The 20,698-nt window shown below is 39.6% G+C and overlaps 1 protein-coding gene across 3 annotated transcripts in view; it reads right to left on the minus strand.

Annotated features, from left to right (window-relative positions):
* Positions 1 to 410: 410 nt before the first annotated feature.
* The window catches only part of pik3ap1 (phosphoinositide-3-kinase adaptor protein 1), a 163,994-nt gene continuing 143,706 nt past the window's right edge, over positions 411 to 20,698 (minus strand). For 2 of the 3 annotated variants that reach the window (XM_039737351.1, XM_039737342.1), the window contains exons 13-17: positions 11,463 to 11,535; positions 11,154 to 11,339; positions 5,242 to 5,312; positions 1,409 to 1,509; positions 411 to 1,011 (exon numbers count right to left, since the gene is read on the minus strand). In XM_039737351.1, the coding sequence (XP_039593285.1) occupies positions 900 to 1,011; positions 1,409 to 1,509; positions 5,242 to 5,312; positions 11,154 to 11,339; positions 11,463 to 11,535 (543 nt within the window). In that variant the 3' untranslated portion in view covers positions 411 to 899. The remainder of the gene's footprint in view (positions 1,012 to 1,408; positions 1,510 to 5,241; positions 5,313 to 11,153; positions 11,340 to 11,462; positions 11,536 to 20,698) is intronic. The other variant, XM_039737360.1, reaches the window with a different exon arrangement.

The following is a 20,698-nucleotide window of genomic DNA, read 5'->3' on the forward strand; positions in this document are numbered from 1 at the left end:
GTAGTTGTAAATCTTTTACTGCAATAAGCGTTTCTTTTTTAAAACATTCACCGTATTTTTTGATCACACCTCGTATATCATTCATTTTAACAGTGCGCACATATGGCTGCTGTTTTATAAAGAGACTTTCACAAAAGTGCTTATTGTTTATCTCCCCGATATATATTTGCCCTGTTAAGTTTGAGGCCTGTGTTTATTTTGAAATTTGAAAGCAATAGAATAATTCTGAAAAGGATGCCTCATTCCAAACAGAAATTTCTTCAATTCTGTAAAATGATCTGCGGTTTGTGTTTGCATGTTTTAAAATGATTTTAGGAAATAGGGCTATAAATGATGATAAATCATAAACTAAATTGAACACACAAATATATACAGTGAACATTCAAATATACTCTACCTGCAAACACACATGCATGTTAGGAATATATTTGCACCCCATACAAGCTGCATACAAGCAGGTCTTAAGAGAAGGAAAAGAGAAATACACAAATAAAAGCCTGTGAGTATTAGATCCCCGTCGCTGCATCTACCACAACAGAACTTTCATAAAGCAGAACAAAAATTTAAATTGAAAATGGGAGTTCATGTTAATAAGATTTGGATGTGAGCACTGAACACAGTCAGGCCAGCATCAGGGTGAACTTGTGAGCCGATGAGTGTGAATCATCCATTGCTGAAGCTCCATTCCGGCAGCGCTCCTTCATTCTCAAGATTCAAAGTAATACGTTTCTGAAAAATGACCGAACAGTGTGATGCAAGAATACGGTTGGGGGAGAGGGAGCAAGGCAAACGTTAGCTTTCTCCTTCATTTGATATGTGAGTCAGTCAAACAAATTAAAGATTCAAAGTTACTGTTTCTGTGGCCTGGTTCCAATGAGAATCTCTTTCCATTATCCAGCTTAACGGATCCTGCGTGGAATAGGAGGAGGAGGGCTGTAGCGGCCTGGTGGCGTATTGAAACGAGAAGTTGGGCATTGAACGTACCGCTCCTGACTGCTGCGGTCATGGGACCTGGGAAAACAAATTGCCATTATTACAGAGAGTCGAAGCACACAGTTTTCAATCATGTTGTGATACCACTGGAGGGCTGCCATTGCTTATTTCAACTGAGGAGATTGTAAGTCAAGCGCTGCACGCCACAGTCATTACTGTTTGGTGTTACCATGGTGAGGAAATCGAGCAGCTGTCTCAGGTGAGTTCTTGAATATAGACGCACACACTTAATAAAGGCTACGGTTACATTAGAGTTTTTTTTTCTTCCCTCTTTCTATTTCATCCCAGACTAATCCAGCTGTATGTGTTTTAAAAATGCATATGAAAATAAAACCAAAACTCTTTTCACAGGGAAGGTTAGCCGGCCCTGTTCTCATGAAATATGAGCATTACAGCTGGGCAACCCAGTGTTTACCTGACAGGTGGGCGAGGAGGGATTCGTGGAGGAGGCAGCTCAGGAGGGTTCTCATTCATGTGTGGCAGGTGGCCTGACTGGTTGAGAAAATCCAAATTATCCTGTGACAAAAATAAGGAAACTGTTTATTAATGGTTCTGTTTGTGCAGCCCACCTTCCCATATACTCTGATTCTTACCATATATTATGAATAAACCAACAGTACTAGGGTGTTGTACCGTGTTAGCCATTATGACTGTAGTGAGAAGTCAAGCAAAATGACATCTTTTATTGGCTAACTGAACCGATTACCATGCTGAAGTTGTCGAGGCATCTTGCCTGAAGCTTGCATATTGTAATCTTTTTAGTTAGCCAATAAAAGGGGCCATTTTGCTTGACTTCTCACTACATTCATACATACGGAAGCAAGGAGAGGACGTGCAATATTGTTATTTTCTAAAATTGTTTCCTCGAGATAATGGACTAATTTCATTGAGATCTCGATAAAACGAGAGTTCTTGTTTTCTCGAAATTAAGAAATAATTGTATCTAACGTTTAATGTTTAGCTTATTAAAGCCACATCCTGTTTGAAATGGAAGAAGAGCAGAACTGTATTGATCGGTGCGTCACATTTTTTTCAATCAATGGCTGAAAGATTTTTATGCCTTAGTTTAGAAAATAATAACGTTAGTGTCCGTCATTTAAGAAGACGGTTAGCAAGGCTTCAGCTGTATAGGGGTCACAATCTAAGCAAGCCTGATGCCAGGAGCAAAGGTTAGGTTTTGTTTTCTCGAGATCGTGAAAAAATCATTCCGTTATCTCAAGAAAACAAATTTTCATTTTCTCGACATCATGATAAAATTAGTCTTGTTATCTCGAGGAGACAATTTAAAAAAATAACGATATTGCACGTCCTTTCTCGGCTTCTGTACATACACCAATGAAGTTTTAGGAAGTTTTTGCCTCTGAAGCCTAAATTTTTTGCTGGTATTTCATCAAAGAGTAAGATAATCAGTTACTCATTTTTTAAAGAAACAAATGGTGGTTGATGTAAAACCTTTCTACAGTAAACACCATTGCATAGTTCTTTACATGTACAGGGTGGAGTGTGGTGGAGTTACTTTTCACATATTAAGCAGAAGTCCATCAAGTTAAATTTATCTCTCAGTGGCAAGTGGAGAGTCAGTGGGGATCAGGGCTGATCTTGAGTGTTTTAAAGCTCCAGACAGTGACAGACATGGCGAGGCTGCTTGTTCCATCTTATATGCACAAGGCACGTGGCAAATTCGTCGCATTACTTGTCAGCACAGCAAGGCTTATCTTTGTGCTATGAAGTGGCAGTACTTTGAATATTTATCTCCTTTTTTTTTTTGTTTTTTTAAACACAGGGATGCGTTTCACAGTACAACCACGGAAACCAAATGTGGCTTTAATGCCACAGACTGATGTCACTCTGTGCTCCAACTGTCATGTCACTTCTCTTGGTAACTCATAGCTGAGAATAACTAAGGCTAAATTGTAAAACCTACTCACAAACTGTGACATAAATTACATATTATATAGCAACTAATGAACAAAAGACACAGAACTCAGTAACTTGAATGTGGCCGCCAACACAAAGCCATTTTTATTCAGATTCAGGAATGTTGAAAATATACCTGTCTCTTCTGTATCCCACTGCTTGGGTTGGTGTGGCACACGTCTAAAATGCTTCTTGTAGACTCTTCTCACTAAGTCCCTTTTTCTTTGAACGCACCTCTCGTAATTTAAGTGCGACTTTAGTTTCTGCAGTCTCATTTTTACTATCTCTATCTCTCTCTTGTCCTCTATTCCTCCCAGGGGTGCCCTTCTTTTCCCTCTATACCAGGGATGTCGAACTGGAGGGCCGCAGTGTCTACGGGTTTTCATTCTAACCCTTTTCCTAATCTGTGACCAGTTATCTTCTTTTCCCTTCATTTTAATAGCCCTGTTTTTAAGGATTCAGTCCTCTGAATTTATTCCTTCCTTCATTAAATGGCAGCCAAACAGAAATGAGATGTGAAACGAGCCAACAGACGACCAGCTAAATTGGGATTTTAAACTCCAACCAATCTCTTAATGAGAAGCTGATTCTTGCTGTTAATTAAACTCGTTATTTAATTCCATGGCTTGTTACTACTCTCATTCTGCCATAGCAGACATTTCCAAAACTGTTGATTTTCTGTTTTTTCTAAGAGCACCTTTGTTATGATGTGAAATTTTGCATACAAGTTGATAAATATTTTGCATGTCTTTATTTGTAACTTCGGCAAAGCAAATGTAATATTAGTGCTACATTAGTGAGAAGCATTCATGTTTACCTTCCAACGTTTAGGAATGGGTCTCTTTGAATTTTACGACAGGGTTTGGAGGAAGTGCCTCAAACCCGTTTGGCAAGTGTTTCTCTGCTAAAGTTTCTCTCTTAACCCCCACAGGAAAGCCAGGCTGCCTAAGAGCCAAGCTTCACCTTAACAAATGGTTTTGGGGGCTGGTGTGAGGGTATTCTATTCCCCCATTGGTCTGAAGTATGGCTGTTTGGAACTGTCTTGTATCAAAAGCCTTTAAGTACCATGACACCCTATTGGCTCCGGGGGTTGGACAGAAAACCTATAAATTTGCTTGCTTACCTCACACTCTCTCTCTTACCAAACTGATGAAGACCATCTCACGCCATGAACTGAAAAGGACAACACAATGAAGAGCACAGCTCGGTAGCTATATTGAGACAGGCATGAGGCCTGTTCTGAAGAAAGCTGACCACAAATGATGCCTTAATTAGAGACATCTAAAGTAACTAACAAGTCTGTGTGCCACCTGAAACTACACATCACCATTTATCAGGTTGTATGGTTGCCAATATTCAAATGTACTTTGCATATTGTTATTACTTTTACTACACCTAATTGCCTGAGGATATAGATGTAGAAGGGAAGGTGGGGAGAAGTTATATACTATGATACTTTATAAACAGTAGTAAGTCTGGGAGATTTGAGGCATTCTGACAAAGGCTACTTAATAATACAAAAGGGGAAACCAGAGCAATATATCACTCTACCAAGACAAAACAACCGTCAAACTGTTTGGTGACCTGAGTAGATCAGCCTTACCGAGACCTTCATCTTTCTTTAATTTCAGATATTGTAAGATGGACACAGTTTGCAGGTCATGTGGCAGCTCATTTTGTGTCTCATTATTGCTTGGCTGATAATTTCCATTTGGGATTAATAAAGTATCTATCTATCTATCTATCTATCTATCTATCTATCTATCTATCGATCGATCAAGGAAAAATAAACAACTAAGTGGTCTTAAACTGAGGCAAAAGAAATTAATTAGCAGCAAAAACTGGTCACTAATCTAGAAGAGGGTTAGAATGAAAACATGCAGCCACTGCGGCCCTCCAGGACCGGAGTTTGACAGCCGTGCTCTATACTGTGATTAGGCCACCTAGGATCTCATCTAAATGATGTGAACGCTCCATGCAAGAGGTAATTAAATGTCTTCAAGCTCCAACATTCCAGACCCCTAAAAGTGCAACTGGGAGACATCACTTTCTCAACTGACAGAATGAAACACTGCTCTAAAGATGAGCTACAATGAAAAACAGTTGTGAGAAGTGATCTCAAATTCAGCTTACAATTTATTAAGTCAAGAAAGGGGCCTGGGGACGAGTCTGACTACTTCATAATAATGCATTTTTACTTTTTGCTTCTCTTCAGGTGATAAAAGGCATTGGCATTATGTATAATACAGAAAATAAAACGTTCTGACTTGGTGTGGGTTCATTGGTTAACTTTTTCATGGCCATTTCCTTTTGTTGCAAGAAAGACATTACCTCATTGTCACCTTCGACCCCACTGCTAAAACTTAGGTTGCTGCGTACACTGGATCTGTTGCTGGCACTGCCTAAACATAAAGATTAGAGGAAAAAAAGTCATACAAATAAAGAGTTTCTAACATGGAACCATAAGGGCATGACCTAACAGAAGGAAATGCAAAGTCCAGGAAATCACATTTTGTTCCTCTCTATGTGTGGACGATATTGCGTAAACACTAAAGTTGTAGCATTGAACAAATAAGGACTTTTGAACAAAACTAGCACTGGATCAATATGGAAAAAAAGAAAGGAGTTATATCAGCAAACATGTTCATACACTGTAAGACAAAACTAAAGTTAGGATGCTCCAGAAAAAAACATTGTAGTCTATACAGACTGGGTGGAAAAAAAACTTTAATTTGCATTTGCAGATTTTGTTCTTTTTAAATCCTTTAAAATGCACAAAATCCTAATAAAGGCACCACACAAAAGAAGTGGAAACATACACGGCACCCAACTAACTTTACACTTTTCTGGCGCTGATAGAAACAAATCACAGTGGGCAGCCCTTGTCTTACATGTTGATCTCTCTATGTGTTATTGTTCACCTAACCTACTAAGTCACCAGTTTTATGTATTAAAATTTCATTGTGTGATTATTTCATTTTGTTTCATTTTCAAACCTGCTCGATCCACTTCAGGGTTGTGGTGGACTACAGCCTTTCTGATATGTAAAAGCCCTGTATGGGACGCCAATTCGTAGGGCCTACCTAAGAACTCACCCACACTCATGCTTGGGCTAATTTAGAACCATCATTGAACCTAACCTCCATGTCTTTGGAGATGTCAGAGGAAAATCGGGAGTAACCAGTGGGAACCCATGTGGAAAATGGGTTTCACTAACACAATGTCTTACTTGTATTTCTGAGTGGATGAATAGTAACTTTCTCAAGCTAAATAAAGGAAAAAATGAAATTTTATTGATTGGAAATCAAGGGTATAATGAGGTTATTAGAAATAAACTTGATGCATTAGGATTAAAAGTCAAGACCGAGGTAAAGAACTTGGGGGTAACCGTTGACTGTAACCTGAATTTTAAATTGCATGTTAATCAGATCACTAGGACAGCATTTTTCACTTAAGAAATATAGAAAAAGTTAGACCTCTTATATCACGGAAAGACGCTGAGAAATTAGTTCACGCTTTTGTTTTCAGTCATCTAGATTACTGTAACGCACTCCTCTCAGGACCATCTAAAAAAGACAAAAATCGATCGCAACGAGTACAGAATGCAGCTGCTAGACCTAACTAGGAAAAGAAAATTCGAGCACATCACCCCAGTTTTGATGTCACTACACTGGTTGCCTGTGTCTTTCAGAACTGACTTTAAAATACTGATTATGGTTTATAAAGCCTTAAATAATCTCGCTCCATCTTATATATTGGAGTGTCTGACACCTTACACTCCAAATCGTAACCTTAGATCTTCAAATGAGTGTCTGCTTAGAATTCTAAGAGCTAAACTTAAAAAAAGTGGTGAGGCGGCCTTCTGCTGTTATGCACCTACAATCTGGAATAGCCTGCCAATGGGCATTCGCCGGGCTGATACAGTGGAGCACTTTAAAAAACTGCTGAAAACACATTACTTTAACATGGCTTTCTGATAACTTCATTTTAATTTAATCCTGATACTCTGCATATTCAATTAACTATCATTACTATTCATGGTGGCTCCATAATCCGTACTAACCCCTACTCTCTCTTCTGTTCTTTTCCCGGTTTTCTGTGGTGACGATCTGCCCCACCACCTGATCAAAGCACCGTGATGTCCTACATTGATGGATTGAAGGCCAGAAGTCCACATGACCGTCATCATCAAGTCTTTTCATGAGAACCCTGAATACAATGAGGACAGATCATTTATGTTAGGTAGATTGCCTAGAGGGGGCTGGGTGGTCTTGTGGCCTGGAACCCCTGCAGATTTTATTTTTTTCTCCAGCCATCAGTGTTTTTTTTTTTGTTTTTTTCTGTCCTCCCTGGCCATCGGACCTTACTCTTATTCTATGTTAATTAGTGTTCTCTGATTTTAATTCTTACTTTGTCTTTTTTCTCTTTCTTTATCATGTAAAGCACTTTGAGCTACATTATTTGTATGAGAATGTGCTATAGAAATAAATGTTGTTGTTGTTGAAATACACACGGTGAATATCCGGGTGCAAAATTCAAAATGTATTTATGTTTTTTTGTGTGTTTTTTTGTTCACCTTGAATCATTATCATTCTTATGTTTTATTATTTCTGTTGATTTTGTTTACTATTGGTTAATTTTGAATTGTCTCTTTAAGTTTAAATGTACTTCTTGTGTTTTGTGGGTGGTTCCCCAAGAGGCAAGACCACCCTGATGTCGTAGCTACTGGTTCCTCCTTCTGGATTTATATTCAAACCAAAGTCAGGATTCCGAGGCTAGGCGTTTTGTTCTGTGAGTATTGTTACTTGTATTGGATTTTCTGGTAATTATTTCTATTGCTTGCACAAGGGAGGCAGTCAAAGGGCTTAACTGAGGGTAAGATGTCAGCTCGAGGGTTGAAAATGTGCACTAACCTCTCTTCTTCCTCTTCTACAGATCCACAGAAGGGAAACCCATGTAAACTAACACCAGCTTCCGCCGTCCTGTCCAGACCACTCCTTCCTACTGACCTCACTTCCGCCATACCCCGCATGGACCCACCTCTTCCTCTACAGAAACTATAAAAGTCCACACCCTTCTTCCTTGTGCTCTGTGGAGCTTTGATTTGTATTTTTTTATTTTCTCTCAATAAATCCTTCTTCTTATATAAAGATTTGAGGCCCTTTTCTTCAGAAGACGAGGTTTACGGTGACTCTCTTACCTGTTGGGGCTTTTTGAGATACTTTTAGGACTTATTAAGTTTCTTTTGAAGCCTTCAAGCCCTGTTGGATCTGCGAGGCAGGCCAGTGGAGTTGGGATTAAGCCCCACTGGGGTGAGGCCCCTTGGCCTGCCCAGTAGCTCCTGTTAGTGAAGCCTTTTGAAGGCCCAACACCCCTTATTCACCATGCTTGTGTCTCTGGTTCACAACACAAAATTGAGAAGCTGGAGCTGTGAGGTGGCACTGTTACCCACTGCACTACTCTGCTGTCCTGTGTGATAATACAATTATGATGATGGTTACAAATGTACTTTTTTATATTACTTTCTTCACTTTTTAAAAAATAACATCTGGTATCAAACTAACTTCTTCCATAAGTTGTGTTTATTTGTCCTGCTACTTTTTAATTTTCGCTTCTTTGTATAATATACAGGAACATACAAAGGCAGCAACTGTAATATTTTAGTGGATTATAGGCATAAACTGCGCTTGATGAGTTTTGTTTTTGCTAGTTTGGACTCCTCTGTTCCTGTGTGTAATCTGTTGATCTAATCTTGAAGCCCAATTGACAAGAAGTTTTGAGTAAATTATTTGCCCGTAGTATCAAATACAAATGCAACATTTAAAATATATTTTTTCCTTGAAGCAAGATTTATTATTATGCTTCTTGTGTAGTTAAAACATGATTTACAAACATATACAGTGGAACCTCGGTTTACGAGTGTTTTGCAAGACAAGCAAAATTTTTTAATAAATTTTGACTTGATAAACGAGCGATGTTTTGCAATACGAGTAGTATGGATACACTTTGTCTGCTGAGCGTCACGTGATTACAACTGAGCTGATGGTTCTTCTCTCGCACGTGCGCGTCCCTTTCTTCTTATCTCTCTCCTTAGCTCGCTCGCGCGCGTGTCTCTCTCTCTCTCTCTTCTCTTGAGGGCAATCGTCTCCTATTCTCCGTCTGAGTCTGTGTGCCTCACTCATATAGTCAACATCCGTACGAGCGTATACTGTTTACTACAGCATTGTGACTGTGTGTGTGTGTGTGTGTGCGCGGGCGCATGTGTGTGCTGTGAGGTGCGAGTCCCCATCTGTAATACTACATTTTTCTTTATGTCACTGTATCTGGACAGTACTGTTATGAGTTTTATTCACATGTGCATGTTAACTGTGGCACACACGGGCTCAGCAGTTAGAATTGCTGACCAAGCATTGGATTAGATAGCCAAAGACAACTGGAGGCTTGTATAGTCAGCTTAAACACAGGTTAGGGTATTTCTGTCCTCTATCAGCACAAACCTTCTTTCCTTCTTGGGAGAATGAGAATCGACATGTAAGCACTATGATATTTCTGTATTTTGTGGGAGAGGAATTCAGCCCTTGTTTGGAGACGGAGAAGACCAGCAAATGAAGCAAGAACCATATAAAAGGTCTGGACAGTGGCCAGACCCTTCGAGGCTGTGGGGATACAAGGTGTTGGAAACCCTCCCAGCGTAGGGACGGAGAAAATGGCTGACTGTGTTGATCCAGATTCCCACCTGGATAAAAGTCTGTCCATATGCCTCCCCGTCTGTAACTGCGTAAAACGTCAGTAAATGTAAGCTAAAAGATATTTTGTCTCATGTGATTCTTGTACCGCCGTAATCACTATGGGAGGGATATCGCCTTTTCTGGTATATTATGATATTGTTTTAATTATTTAATAAGCCACAATATTAAAAGAACACATTTCCAAGAGAGCTAATGCCTCTGCAGGAAACACCATCTTGTGCCCCAAAACACGAAGCTGAGTCTCGGTACTTTAACAACACCAGCTTTATTCAGCATGAAACAGCAACAGCGCTGTTATTTATTCTAGCGGGATCTTTATCATGTTCCTTGTATCACCCATCGACGGCAGGCGCTTATAGCATGTCTGCGATCTTTTTGGATGTGCGAACTGCTACAGCGCTGGGAGACTATGATTGCTTTGTAACGCTCTTTCACGTGTTGTCCCATTGGGTGGAATCCCACATGAGTTTAGAAACTCACTCACAAAAGCCAGTGCAGGTTAATTTGTTTTGTGTATTTTTACTTTATATTTTGGAATTACTCATTTTTATAAGAATAGTTTTGGGTTGTGGAACGAATCATCTGAGTTTCCATTATTTCTGATGGGGAAATTCTCTTTGATATACGAGTGCTTTGGATTGCAAGCACGTTTCCAGAGCGAATTATGCTCGCAAACCGAGGTTCCACTGTAATTTGCTTTCACATAACATTTTAAAAACCACCAAACCAATTACAAATACATGATTCATACCAGTAGTGAACAGCATCGGTCCTGGAGGACCGTAGTAACTGCAGGTTTTTGTTTCTACCCAATTTCTTAATGGGACGTCAAGATATTGCTGTTGAAGCAGTCATTGCTTAAGTGACATTTTTCTGCTTCATTTTAGCTGCCTTAGTTGTTTGAATTATAAATCGCTTATTTTAGTCTTAAAGAGCTGCATTATAATACTTTAATGGTTCCTTATTGACACCAAAATGCAAATGACATCTAGCTTGTTTCCATTTAAAATTGTGTGTAGTCATTGTGGACTAATTGGTTTAATAAAATACTTAAACCAAAGAAAATAAGTGAACGACTTAGAAAGGAAGAAAATGTATGATATAAGAATGACCTGACATTGCAGAGTTAAAACAATAACACGCCATAAAATTAAGTAAGATCTGCTATTGCCAAGAATAATTTTTCTAATTAAGTAACCTGGTTGGGACAAAAACCTGCAGCCACTGTGGCTTTCCAGGACCGACGCTGCTCACTCCAAATTTATACTGTCTCATACTAAATGGCCCCGTCAGTCTTGCATGCAATTTTCTATTCTGTTTATGCTGAACACTGTCATTGGAAGTGGAAACCAGAAATTAAAGTAGTTGACATTATAGAAAATACAAAAAGCTGCTAAAAGCTTTGACAGGTGGCACTATGCACGCTCTTACCACTTTGAAAGTGAAAGTGTGAAAGTCTCAATAAGTCAACCACCTCAATCCCTGCTTGCTCACCCAAGTTAGCTAACTCACTGGATGTGCTGGTGGTGCTGCCAGTCTCCCAGTTTCCCCTCTGGATAGGTCTAATGGGAGGAGGTGGAGGAGTTGGAGTTGTCTTTCTGGGGCTCGGTTCATACACTCCACATTCTAGTCTGAATGGGGCACTGCGTGGTGGGCAGAAAGGAGCGCTGATTTCAAGATCTGTGGTGAAGGAAGATAGAAAAAAAGAAAAAAAATCAGTCATAAAATAAGTTGTTTGATGGGATGGGAACAGTTAAGTCTGGAAATCCCATATTATCAAGCTAGAGCTATGAATCTACTTACCTGGTGGGCCTCCACTTCGACCCTTCTCTTTCTGCCTTCTTGAGATGCTATCCCGTAATTTCTTTAGATTTTCCTGAAATAGAGCCAACAGTAATAATGCTATAAACCTACTTGGAAAAAAAAAATCACTCTTGGAAACACAGGAAACGTGCATGTTTTTATATCTGAGTTATTCCAATTCTACTGTCTCATTTATAAAATTTTGCATGGATTCGAGTGAGAAAATATGTTCATGCCAAAAAAACAGGAAAAAAAATTCAATTTATAACCTGACATATGCACATTTATAAGCAATATACATTTTTAAATCACAGTCACCTTGTAACGCACATCCATATATGAAGCATGCTAATCAACCTCATACATATGCGTTTGCGATGCTGCACTGGCCAGTAGAGAAGCTCCCTCCTGACGCGTCAAGACCCCTCCACCTGCATTCAGGAGTATCTGGCCGTGCTCCACAACTCAGGGCACAAAGATCATATGGGTTCACTGACAAAAGCGCGATAGACATATGCGCCCCGACAAAACCGCGACCGACAAATGAGTGCCGACAAACCCGCTAACTGGTTTTCGACAAATGCAAAATCGCGAGAGAGGCCAAGAGAGTGGGACGCCCTTGCTGCAATTCTTCCTACATATGCAGGGCGTGATCTTATGGACTATCTGCGTGCCGTGCTGATGGCATGCTGCGTCTCATAATATTGACTTCTAAAATAAACATTATTATATATGCTTTAAACTAGTAATTCATATTTAATTAAACTTTCGCAATTTTGTTGGGGCGATTTTGACAGCGCGTTTTAATCGGCGCTATTTTGTCGCCGCACATATGTCTATCGCGCAATTGACGGGTTACAATCATATGTGGCATTGTAGCATCTCTCCTCTGCACTCTGGGGGTCCGGGAAAGGTATAAGGTGGCAGCGTCTAACCGGGTAGCCACTATTATCTGATACATGTAATGATGTAATTGCTGTTAAAATGAATAGTGCAGGCCATATAAAAAAATGGGGGTTCAGCCAGATACCAAACCAACAAGCCATTCACCAGGTGCAGAAATGCCACATCTGCCAAAACTACGTTACATCAACATAAATGACTTATGGATCAGGTAGACCCAGGCCACTGAACCATGATGTCTGCCAGTCACATCTTAATATGAGTGTAGTCCGGGCGTTAGAACCGGACAGGACTGCAAATTGTCTTTTAATGTTGGCAAAAGTGTGTTCTGTTTTATGTACTGTATATGCACCCAAACCATACAAAGAATGGATGTAGTGCCTTGACTATCCACAGGCATGATGGAGTGAAGCTTGGCTGAGATACATTTGACATGGGGGAGATTCTCTGAGAAGTGATAGGAAGTAGCCAATATATAAAATGACCAAACAAAAAAATCTTCAGTGCAAATACCCACCTTAAAAAGGTACTAAAATAGAGTTTAATACATCATATTAATTGTTTTTGAGGTGTGATATGTGTATCACGTTGTAGATGTTGTGGGGACGCTAAGGTTCACACCATCCGAAAAAGGTTTTAAATTAAATTAAATTAAATTTGTTAATTTTTTTGTGGAGACCCCAGGAACATACTCAGCCTTGACCCAGCATGCACACACTCACACACAGAGACCCTGATACAGTGCATCCGGAAAGTATTCACAGCGCATTACTTTTTCCACATTTTGTTATGTTACAGCCTTATTTCAAAATTAATTACATTTGTTTTTTTCCTCAGAATTCTAAACACAACACCCCATAATGACAACGTGAAAAGTTTACTTGAGTTTTTGCAAATTTATTAAAATTAAAAAACTGAGAAATCACATGTACATAATTATTCACAGCCTTTGCTCAATACTTTGTCGATGCACCTTTGGCAGCAATTACCACAGGTGGACCTTAATGAAGCTGCAGAAACATCTCAAGGATGATCAGGAGAAACAGGATGGACCTGAGCTCAATTTGGAGCTTCATGGCAAAGGCTGTGAATACTTATGTACATGTGCTTTCTCAGTTTTTTTATTTTTAATAAATTTGCAAAAACCTCAAGTAAACTTTTTTCACGTTGTCATTATGGGGTGTTGTGTGTAGAATTCTGAGGAAAAAAATTAATTTTTTTCCAGGGGGTGCCTGGACAGCTCAGGAGCCTGGGTCTGCAGCACTTCCGCCACACCCAGAAGTGCTACCAGAAGATGATCAGGGAGCACCTGGAGCATTTCCGGGTGCAGTATCGGGGAGCCATTCGGGGAGCCGGAGTCGGGAGGCAGAGGACAGAACTTGTGAGGAGAGGAGTAGAGGTGGCAATAAAGAGAGAAGAAGAGAAAGGACTGAGCATTGTGGGCTTGTGCATTGTGTTGTGCTAAAGATCGGAAAGAAAATAAACGTGTGTGTGTGTGTTTTGGACTTCTGGTGTCTGTCTGTCTGTCTGTCAGGGCTGATCTTTCACAACATACTCCCAAATCAAGACATTTGCATGGGAAGTTGCATACTCACATTTCAAGCCTCTTTTTGTTTGTACGCATGCTTTATAAATGAGGACCCTGGTCTGCAGATGCTCTCCTGTACTTCTCTGGATTTTTTAGAGACGGTAAAGGCTTTTTACCAAAATCATTGCTTCACAACATCTTAACATGACACTTTCAGTAAAGGTACAAAGGCTTACTTCCACTAATGTGGGTTGAAACCTGACAGCAGAAAGAAGGAAGGATGCTTTTCTAGGGGCACAGAGCTCTTCACAGTGATAAACAAAGGGCCTTATTCTTGGCATTGTTCTATGTTAATAATGTATGAATACATTTCACCTTTGTTTTTTCTTTCCTGCAGACACCAATAAAGTAATTTATTACCTCCTATTATTGTGGAATTCGTCAGATAAACTACACACAAGAGTTTGGCATATTTGTTTCTGTCTATAAGCCAGTTCAATTAGGCCACTGTATTTTACTTTTTTTGCCACTCATTTGCAAAAGTCATTCGTAGTACTATGGTGTTGTACCGTGTTAGCCATTATGAATGTAGCGAGAAGTCAAGCAAAATGACACCTTTTATTGGCTAACTAAAAAGATTACAATATGCAAGCTTTCAAGATAACTCAGGCCCCTTCTTCATGCAAGATGGATTGATTACATCTTTGCCTGAAGAAGGGGACTGAGTTGCCTTGAAAGCTTGCATATTGCAATCTTTTTAGTTAGCCAATAAAATGTGTCATTTTGCTTGACTTCTCACAACAGTCATTCTAAATTAATCACTGCAGAAAAAAACAAACCTTAAACGACTCCAGCAGATGGCGCTAGATACTAATCCACATTGACTTTCAGTGCACTAACCTGATTTGGTCACCTGAAAATATGACATATTCTATGTCATTTGAGTCAAATAGCACTCGGGACCTCCCTTCTATGAAATTAAGGTGTGATGTTCGATTCAGTCCCTCAATCAGCCCTTTCTAGGCTATATGGTCTAGGGATCTGCAACACCATGACTTTCAAATTTAATTTGTTAGACTTGTTAACAGAAAGAGCTGCTGAAATGCAGAAAGATATTTATGTATATGTTATAGTTTATGTGAAAAATGTTTGATCGTGTAAGGTATGAGCCATTAATTGAAATGCTTGAATCTATAGATGTGGATGGACAAGACTTGGAATTATTAAAGAATTTATATTGGGATCAGGAAGCTGCTATTAGATTATTGGCAAGTATAGAGAAATGATGAGAGGAACAAGATAAGGTTGTGTCTTGTCTCTTGATCTTTTTTCATTATATACAGAAATGACTGTGCGGTACGTTAGAGAGCTTAGAGGAATAAAGGTTGGTGGCGTGAATATAAACAATTTGCAGTACACAGATAATACAGTGCTGTTAGCTGATGAAGAACAAAACTTGTAAAAAAGTCATAGATGTGGTAGTAGATGAAAGTGATAAGAAAGGTCTGGAAGTCAACAGAAAGAAATCTTATGTGCTGATATTCTCAAAGAAAGCAACTAGTCCTACCTGTAAAACTTTGGTGAAAGGAGAAGCCCTGGAGCAGGTGGATCAGTTTACACATTATATCTGGGAAGCATGTTGACGGCTGATGTGAGAACAGACCAGGAGATAAAGTACCGGTCTGCCATAGATAAGAGTGCTTTCATAAGATGAAACAGGTTTAGTTATCGAAAAGCGTGTCCTTAGCTACTCGACAGCCAATATTGAAATGTTATATTTGGCCAACACTTCTGTATGGTTATGAGAGTTGGACAATCAGCAAAGCTATTGAGGCACGATTAGAAATACACTGGAAATGTGGATAATCAAAATATCATGGACTAAAAAGATAACAAATGTAGAGGTGTTGCACAGAGTTGGAATGACTTGGGAATTGCTAGAAGTGATTGTAAGAAAATAATTCAATTTATTGGCCTGGTGTTGTGAAAAGAAAAACTGGAGGAATTAATAGGTGGATTAATGGATAGATGGTGAATGGGAAAGGGGTCGTCAATGATTAACGTTTCTTGGCTGGCTACAATGAGTAGCTGGAATGAAGACACTCGACCTATTGAGGAATCTCAAATACAGAAATAAGAAAGAAGCCATAGCTGTCACCCACATCAGAATTCTAGCACGGCACTTTGAATGAATGAGTAACCCTTCAATGTGAGCACCCCTCCGGAACTCATCATGTAATCATGCATGACGATCTGAAAACAGAATAAATATTCCAGTTGCTAAGGAACTGTGCTATGATGGCTGCTGATAAATTTAAAATGTGTTATATTTACTAATTTGGTGTGCTTTTTACAGTAATTTTGTGTTAGGGTAAGGGTAAGGGTAACTTTCACATTACATAATGACTGGTTAATAATTAAATAGAAAACATTACCAAACCGACTACTACTTGTTTTTTTATTATTTAATAATTAACCAAAACAGGCTTGTTTGTATTGTAACATATTCCATTCCAAGTAGTTAGGCTGAAAAATTCCAATGAAGAGCAGTCCGTATCAAAGGAAAACGTCACTATGGACATAAATATACAATGACATGCATATTAACTTTACATATTACAAGTAAATTAAAGAAAATAATAAAGTTTTAGAAAATGGATAGATGGATTTAATGTCCCTGGTCAGTACGCAGAAGATGGTGCTCCGGAGCAGGAGCAGGCTATACAAGGCCCTGCTAGTGAGAATGAAGCCCAAACTTGTGTTGGTAACATCGATCATCATGCCAGTGCGAGAAATCCTTTACAGCTAGTGGTGGTGCCCCCTATGGGTGTGTTGGAAGAGCAACAAGTAGGCACTCTCCTATTAAAATTTAACCTAGTTGGAAAAAGGACCTGGGCCCCTAGGTGCTAGAGAGGAAGCACCTCAGTGGTTACCAGGGACACAAGATCCTCTTTCTTTGTTTGGACAAAAAGGGAATTTTGGAGGTGGAAATATCTGTGGACGGACAGCAGAAACACTCTCTCAGGATGCATATGTTGTTATACATGTGTGCACAGGGGACAGTCAAAGGGCTTAACTGAGAGTAGGATGTTCAGTTGGGGGTTGATGAAGGGCACTAATGCCTTTTCTCCCTCTTCTCCAGATCATCAGAAGTGAAACCCAGCTAACCCGACAGCAACTTCTGCATTTCTGCCCAGACCACGCTCTCCTACGAACTTCACTTCCGCCACTTCCTTCATGGACCCACCTCTTCCTACCCACCGCATATAAAAGCCAAGCACCTCTCTTCTCTAGTTTAGTTCTGTTCGGATTTGTTCCTTTGTAACTACTCTGGTGAACTTCAATTTTGCTGTCTTATTTCACAATATATGGAGTGGATCCCCAAACCTTTTTCTGTTTGTCTTTTTCCTTGTTACAATGTATATACTGTATAACTATTTAGAAACACAGCAAAGAAAGGCAATGACAAGCATATAAAACGAATACCACAAACAACTCTCCCACACTCCTACCATCAGACTCCAGAAGGGAAGGTCACGTGTACGATCTTCTGAGGCCTACCTCTTCACAAAAAGCAACTGCGGACAGGAATAGGAAAAAAGTACCCAATACCGTCCCGTCCCTATATCCAATGGCCGTGCAAAATCCTCCTCCACTGCAGAAATACAATTCACAAAATGTTTTTTAGGTGCTGCTGATAATGAAGTTGATGCAAAATGGAAAAGTCACAAAAGTCCCACCACATCTTTCTCTTTTAATTTTACATGTTCAGTGCCTACAACTACAAACTACAAATCCCATAAGCCTGTCGATATCCGTGAAAACCTGTTTAAAGACACAGACCCTGTATTTACAAACCAGTTATCTAGAGTTGTTATTAATTAAAATAGTTACTAACAAATCAAAAAAAAAATATGCCTGCTAAATTTTTTTTTTCTACCGTATATATTCGAGTATAAGTGGGGTCTTGAAACCCAAAAAATCGATGATAAAATCAGACCCTGACTTATATGCCCATTCAAAAATACGACACTTAATTTTTTTTTACATTTCTTGCCTCCTCCAATCTCTCACCAGTTTCTCAGACTCATTGAATTTTGTTGCAGCAACTCAGTTACCAATTTCTTTCGCCACTTCAATGACTTTTAATTTAAAACAAGCTTCATATTTTCTTCTGATCGAGCACTCCATCGTAGATAAGGGATGCTCTTACGATAAAGGTGTATGCTGGGGTGAGATACAAAAAACACAAAACAGTGCAAACGTCGCTTCAGAATAGTTTGGGTATTACTGTGTGGTCACGTAGGGACAATACATAGAAAAAAAAGGCTGTGTGCTCCGTGGTTACTCTCTCAGATGGGCGATAGCGTATTATAATCTCTTGGACCGATAGTGGGAGTTTTCCACATTCAACTTATACGACCGACATTGTAAAATACCAGAAATTATACGATAAAATCAAGTCCCAACTTATCCACAGGAGAACTTAAATGTGAGTATATATGGTATGTCATCAAATTTCAATCAAATCAGTCTAAACATTTTTGAATTGTTGAGGGATTTTGTTTTTTTAATGAGGGGGAGGTTTACCCGTAAATATTGATAACTGAAATGTCCCTTCTTAGTGGAAACCTACTGGCCTAGATGTACCATCCTGACAAATTTCAGGTTTTTAACTAAATGGGAAATACCAGCAAGTGAGTCAGTGAATGAGTCGGTTAATGTTGCTTTATATATTGTAGGTGCCATGAAGGTAGGACAGGCATCCTGGTCAGGATAAACGAAGGATTCATCCCTGGCCAGGAGGCCATCATGGAAGGAGCAGGCGTACAAGGCTACCAGGAGCAGCTCATTCGCCCATACAACAGACGGCAGTGTTCCTCAGGGCTGGATCACTTTGGTCCAAGTACAAGGTGGCATGGGAATTGGAGTCCAGAGATGCAGCTCTATAGGGGGTCTTGTTGGGAGAGGACTGCCCTGGTTTGTGTACAACCCAGAAATGCTCCAGATGAACGAGACAGGAAACCAGAAGCAGTTTCCGGGTCGGCTTTAGAAGAAAACCCCCTGCCGCACTTGGACAAGTCATAATTGGGAGACAGCTGGCAACACTCAATTGGAGGAAGAAAAGAGGAAAATCTGGTTTGGTGTATTATTATTCTGCATGATCTTTGAGAAAGGTGATTTTGTGACTGTGCTTTGGATAAGTAAGAGTTATGTTTTATCCCACAAACAGGTCGGGAATTACTATGTCTGTGGTTTGTGCTCAGGGGTGCACTCTGGTGGTTACAATGTATAGATTTAATCTTCTTGTTGTTTTTCAAATTTTATATTGTGTATTATGTTGTTAATTCTGCTTTTGGTTTATTGTTTGAGCTATTGTTTACCTTATTCTACTGTTTATTAGTGTTTTTCTGTTATCTATCTGCTCTGTGTGGAGCCAATCGAGGTGAGGCCACCTGATTATACAGCTAGATGACTGCACTCAAAAGTATAAATGGAGAAGCTGCTTTTCTCACAGCAGCTTCAATATTGTGATTTTTAATTAGATTCCTGTTTTTGACTTACTATTTTCATTTTCGCTTCTTGGGTTGACTGATTTTGACCCCCTGGCTCTTTTTTAAGGTTCTGTTTATTGATTTTGTGACTATTGGATTTGTTGCTGTTTATTGTTCCACTTTTCTCCCTTCCCTTTTTATGCTTCCTTTTTTACATCTTTAATTTCTTTAAATATTAAGGAATAGTTGCTTTAGCTTGTCCTTTGGATCAGAGGTTTTCGAAAAGTTTTCCCTCTACTCCTTTGTGGACATTTTGAACTTCTTTTATTTAAAAGGCCATGCCCCAATTTTAGGCCTGTGCAGGCTGGAAGCCTATCGTTTACGTCTTTTTTATCCAGTGGGCCAAGACCTTTAAAAAGGGCAGGCCTGGCATTTTGTGTTTTTCTTTTTTGTTTTTTTTCTTGTGGCCAGCTCCCCTTTTTGAGCTTTGCTGTTTCAGGATTCACTAAAATAACGTCAATGACAGAGATCTTACCTAAAATGAATTGCAGCAAAGATGAAACAAAAAAAGTTCCACAGGCCATCCTTTGCCTTCTTAAGTTCACGTCTGTGTCTGCTGGGGTGGTTCACTGACTTGTGAAAAAGAAAATGACTGGAAAATTCATCCATCTATCCAACCCACTATATCCTAACACAGGGTCACGGGGGGCTGCTGGAGCCAATCCCAGCCAGCACAGGGTGCAAGACAAGAACAAATCCCGGGCAGGGCACACACCAAGCACACACTTGGGACAATTTAGGACCACCAATGCCCCTACCCTGCATGTCTTTGGACTGTGGGAGGAAACCCACGCAGACACTGGGAGAACATGCAAACTCCACGCAGATAGGAAGCGGTAAGCGAACCTGGGTCTCCTAACTGTGAGGCAGCACCGCTACCACTGCGCCACCGGAGCAGAAAATTAAATGACTTAAATGAAGGCAACAGAAAACAAAGCTAAAAAAACTTTCAGGAGTCAAAACCAAGAGATCAGATAAACCTAGCAACTAAATCAAAAACAACATAGCAAGACTAATCAAAAAAGTCCAAGAAAAGTCACGAATGGTACTAATGGAGGATTCTCTAAACATAACATGAATGTATGAAGCACTGACAAAGAGCTTGGATACTGAGAGCTGGGTACAGCCATCTTAAATAGCAAGAGGAACTGACATCATCAAGTTATGTGACTGAAAACGGCGGCCGAAACAGTAAACAAAATTGAGGTGTCCGTAAAAAATCAAAATGGCTACATGAAAAATTATTTCAA

Source organism: Polypterus senegalus, chromosome 1, assembly GCF_016835505.1.
Source record: "Polypterus senegalus isolate Bchr_013 chromosome 1, ASM1683550v1, whole genome shotgun sequence".
NCBI lineage: Eukaryota > Metazoa > Chordata > Cladistia > Polypteriformes > Polypteridae > Polypterus > Polypterus senegalus.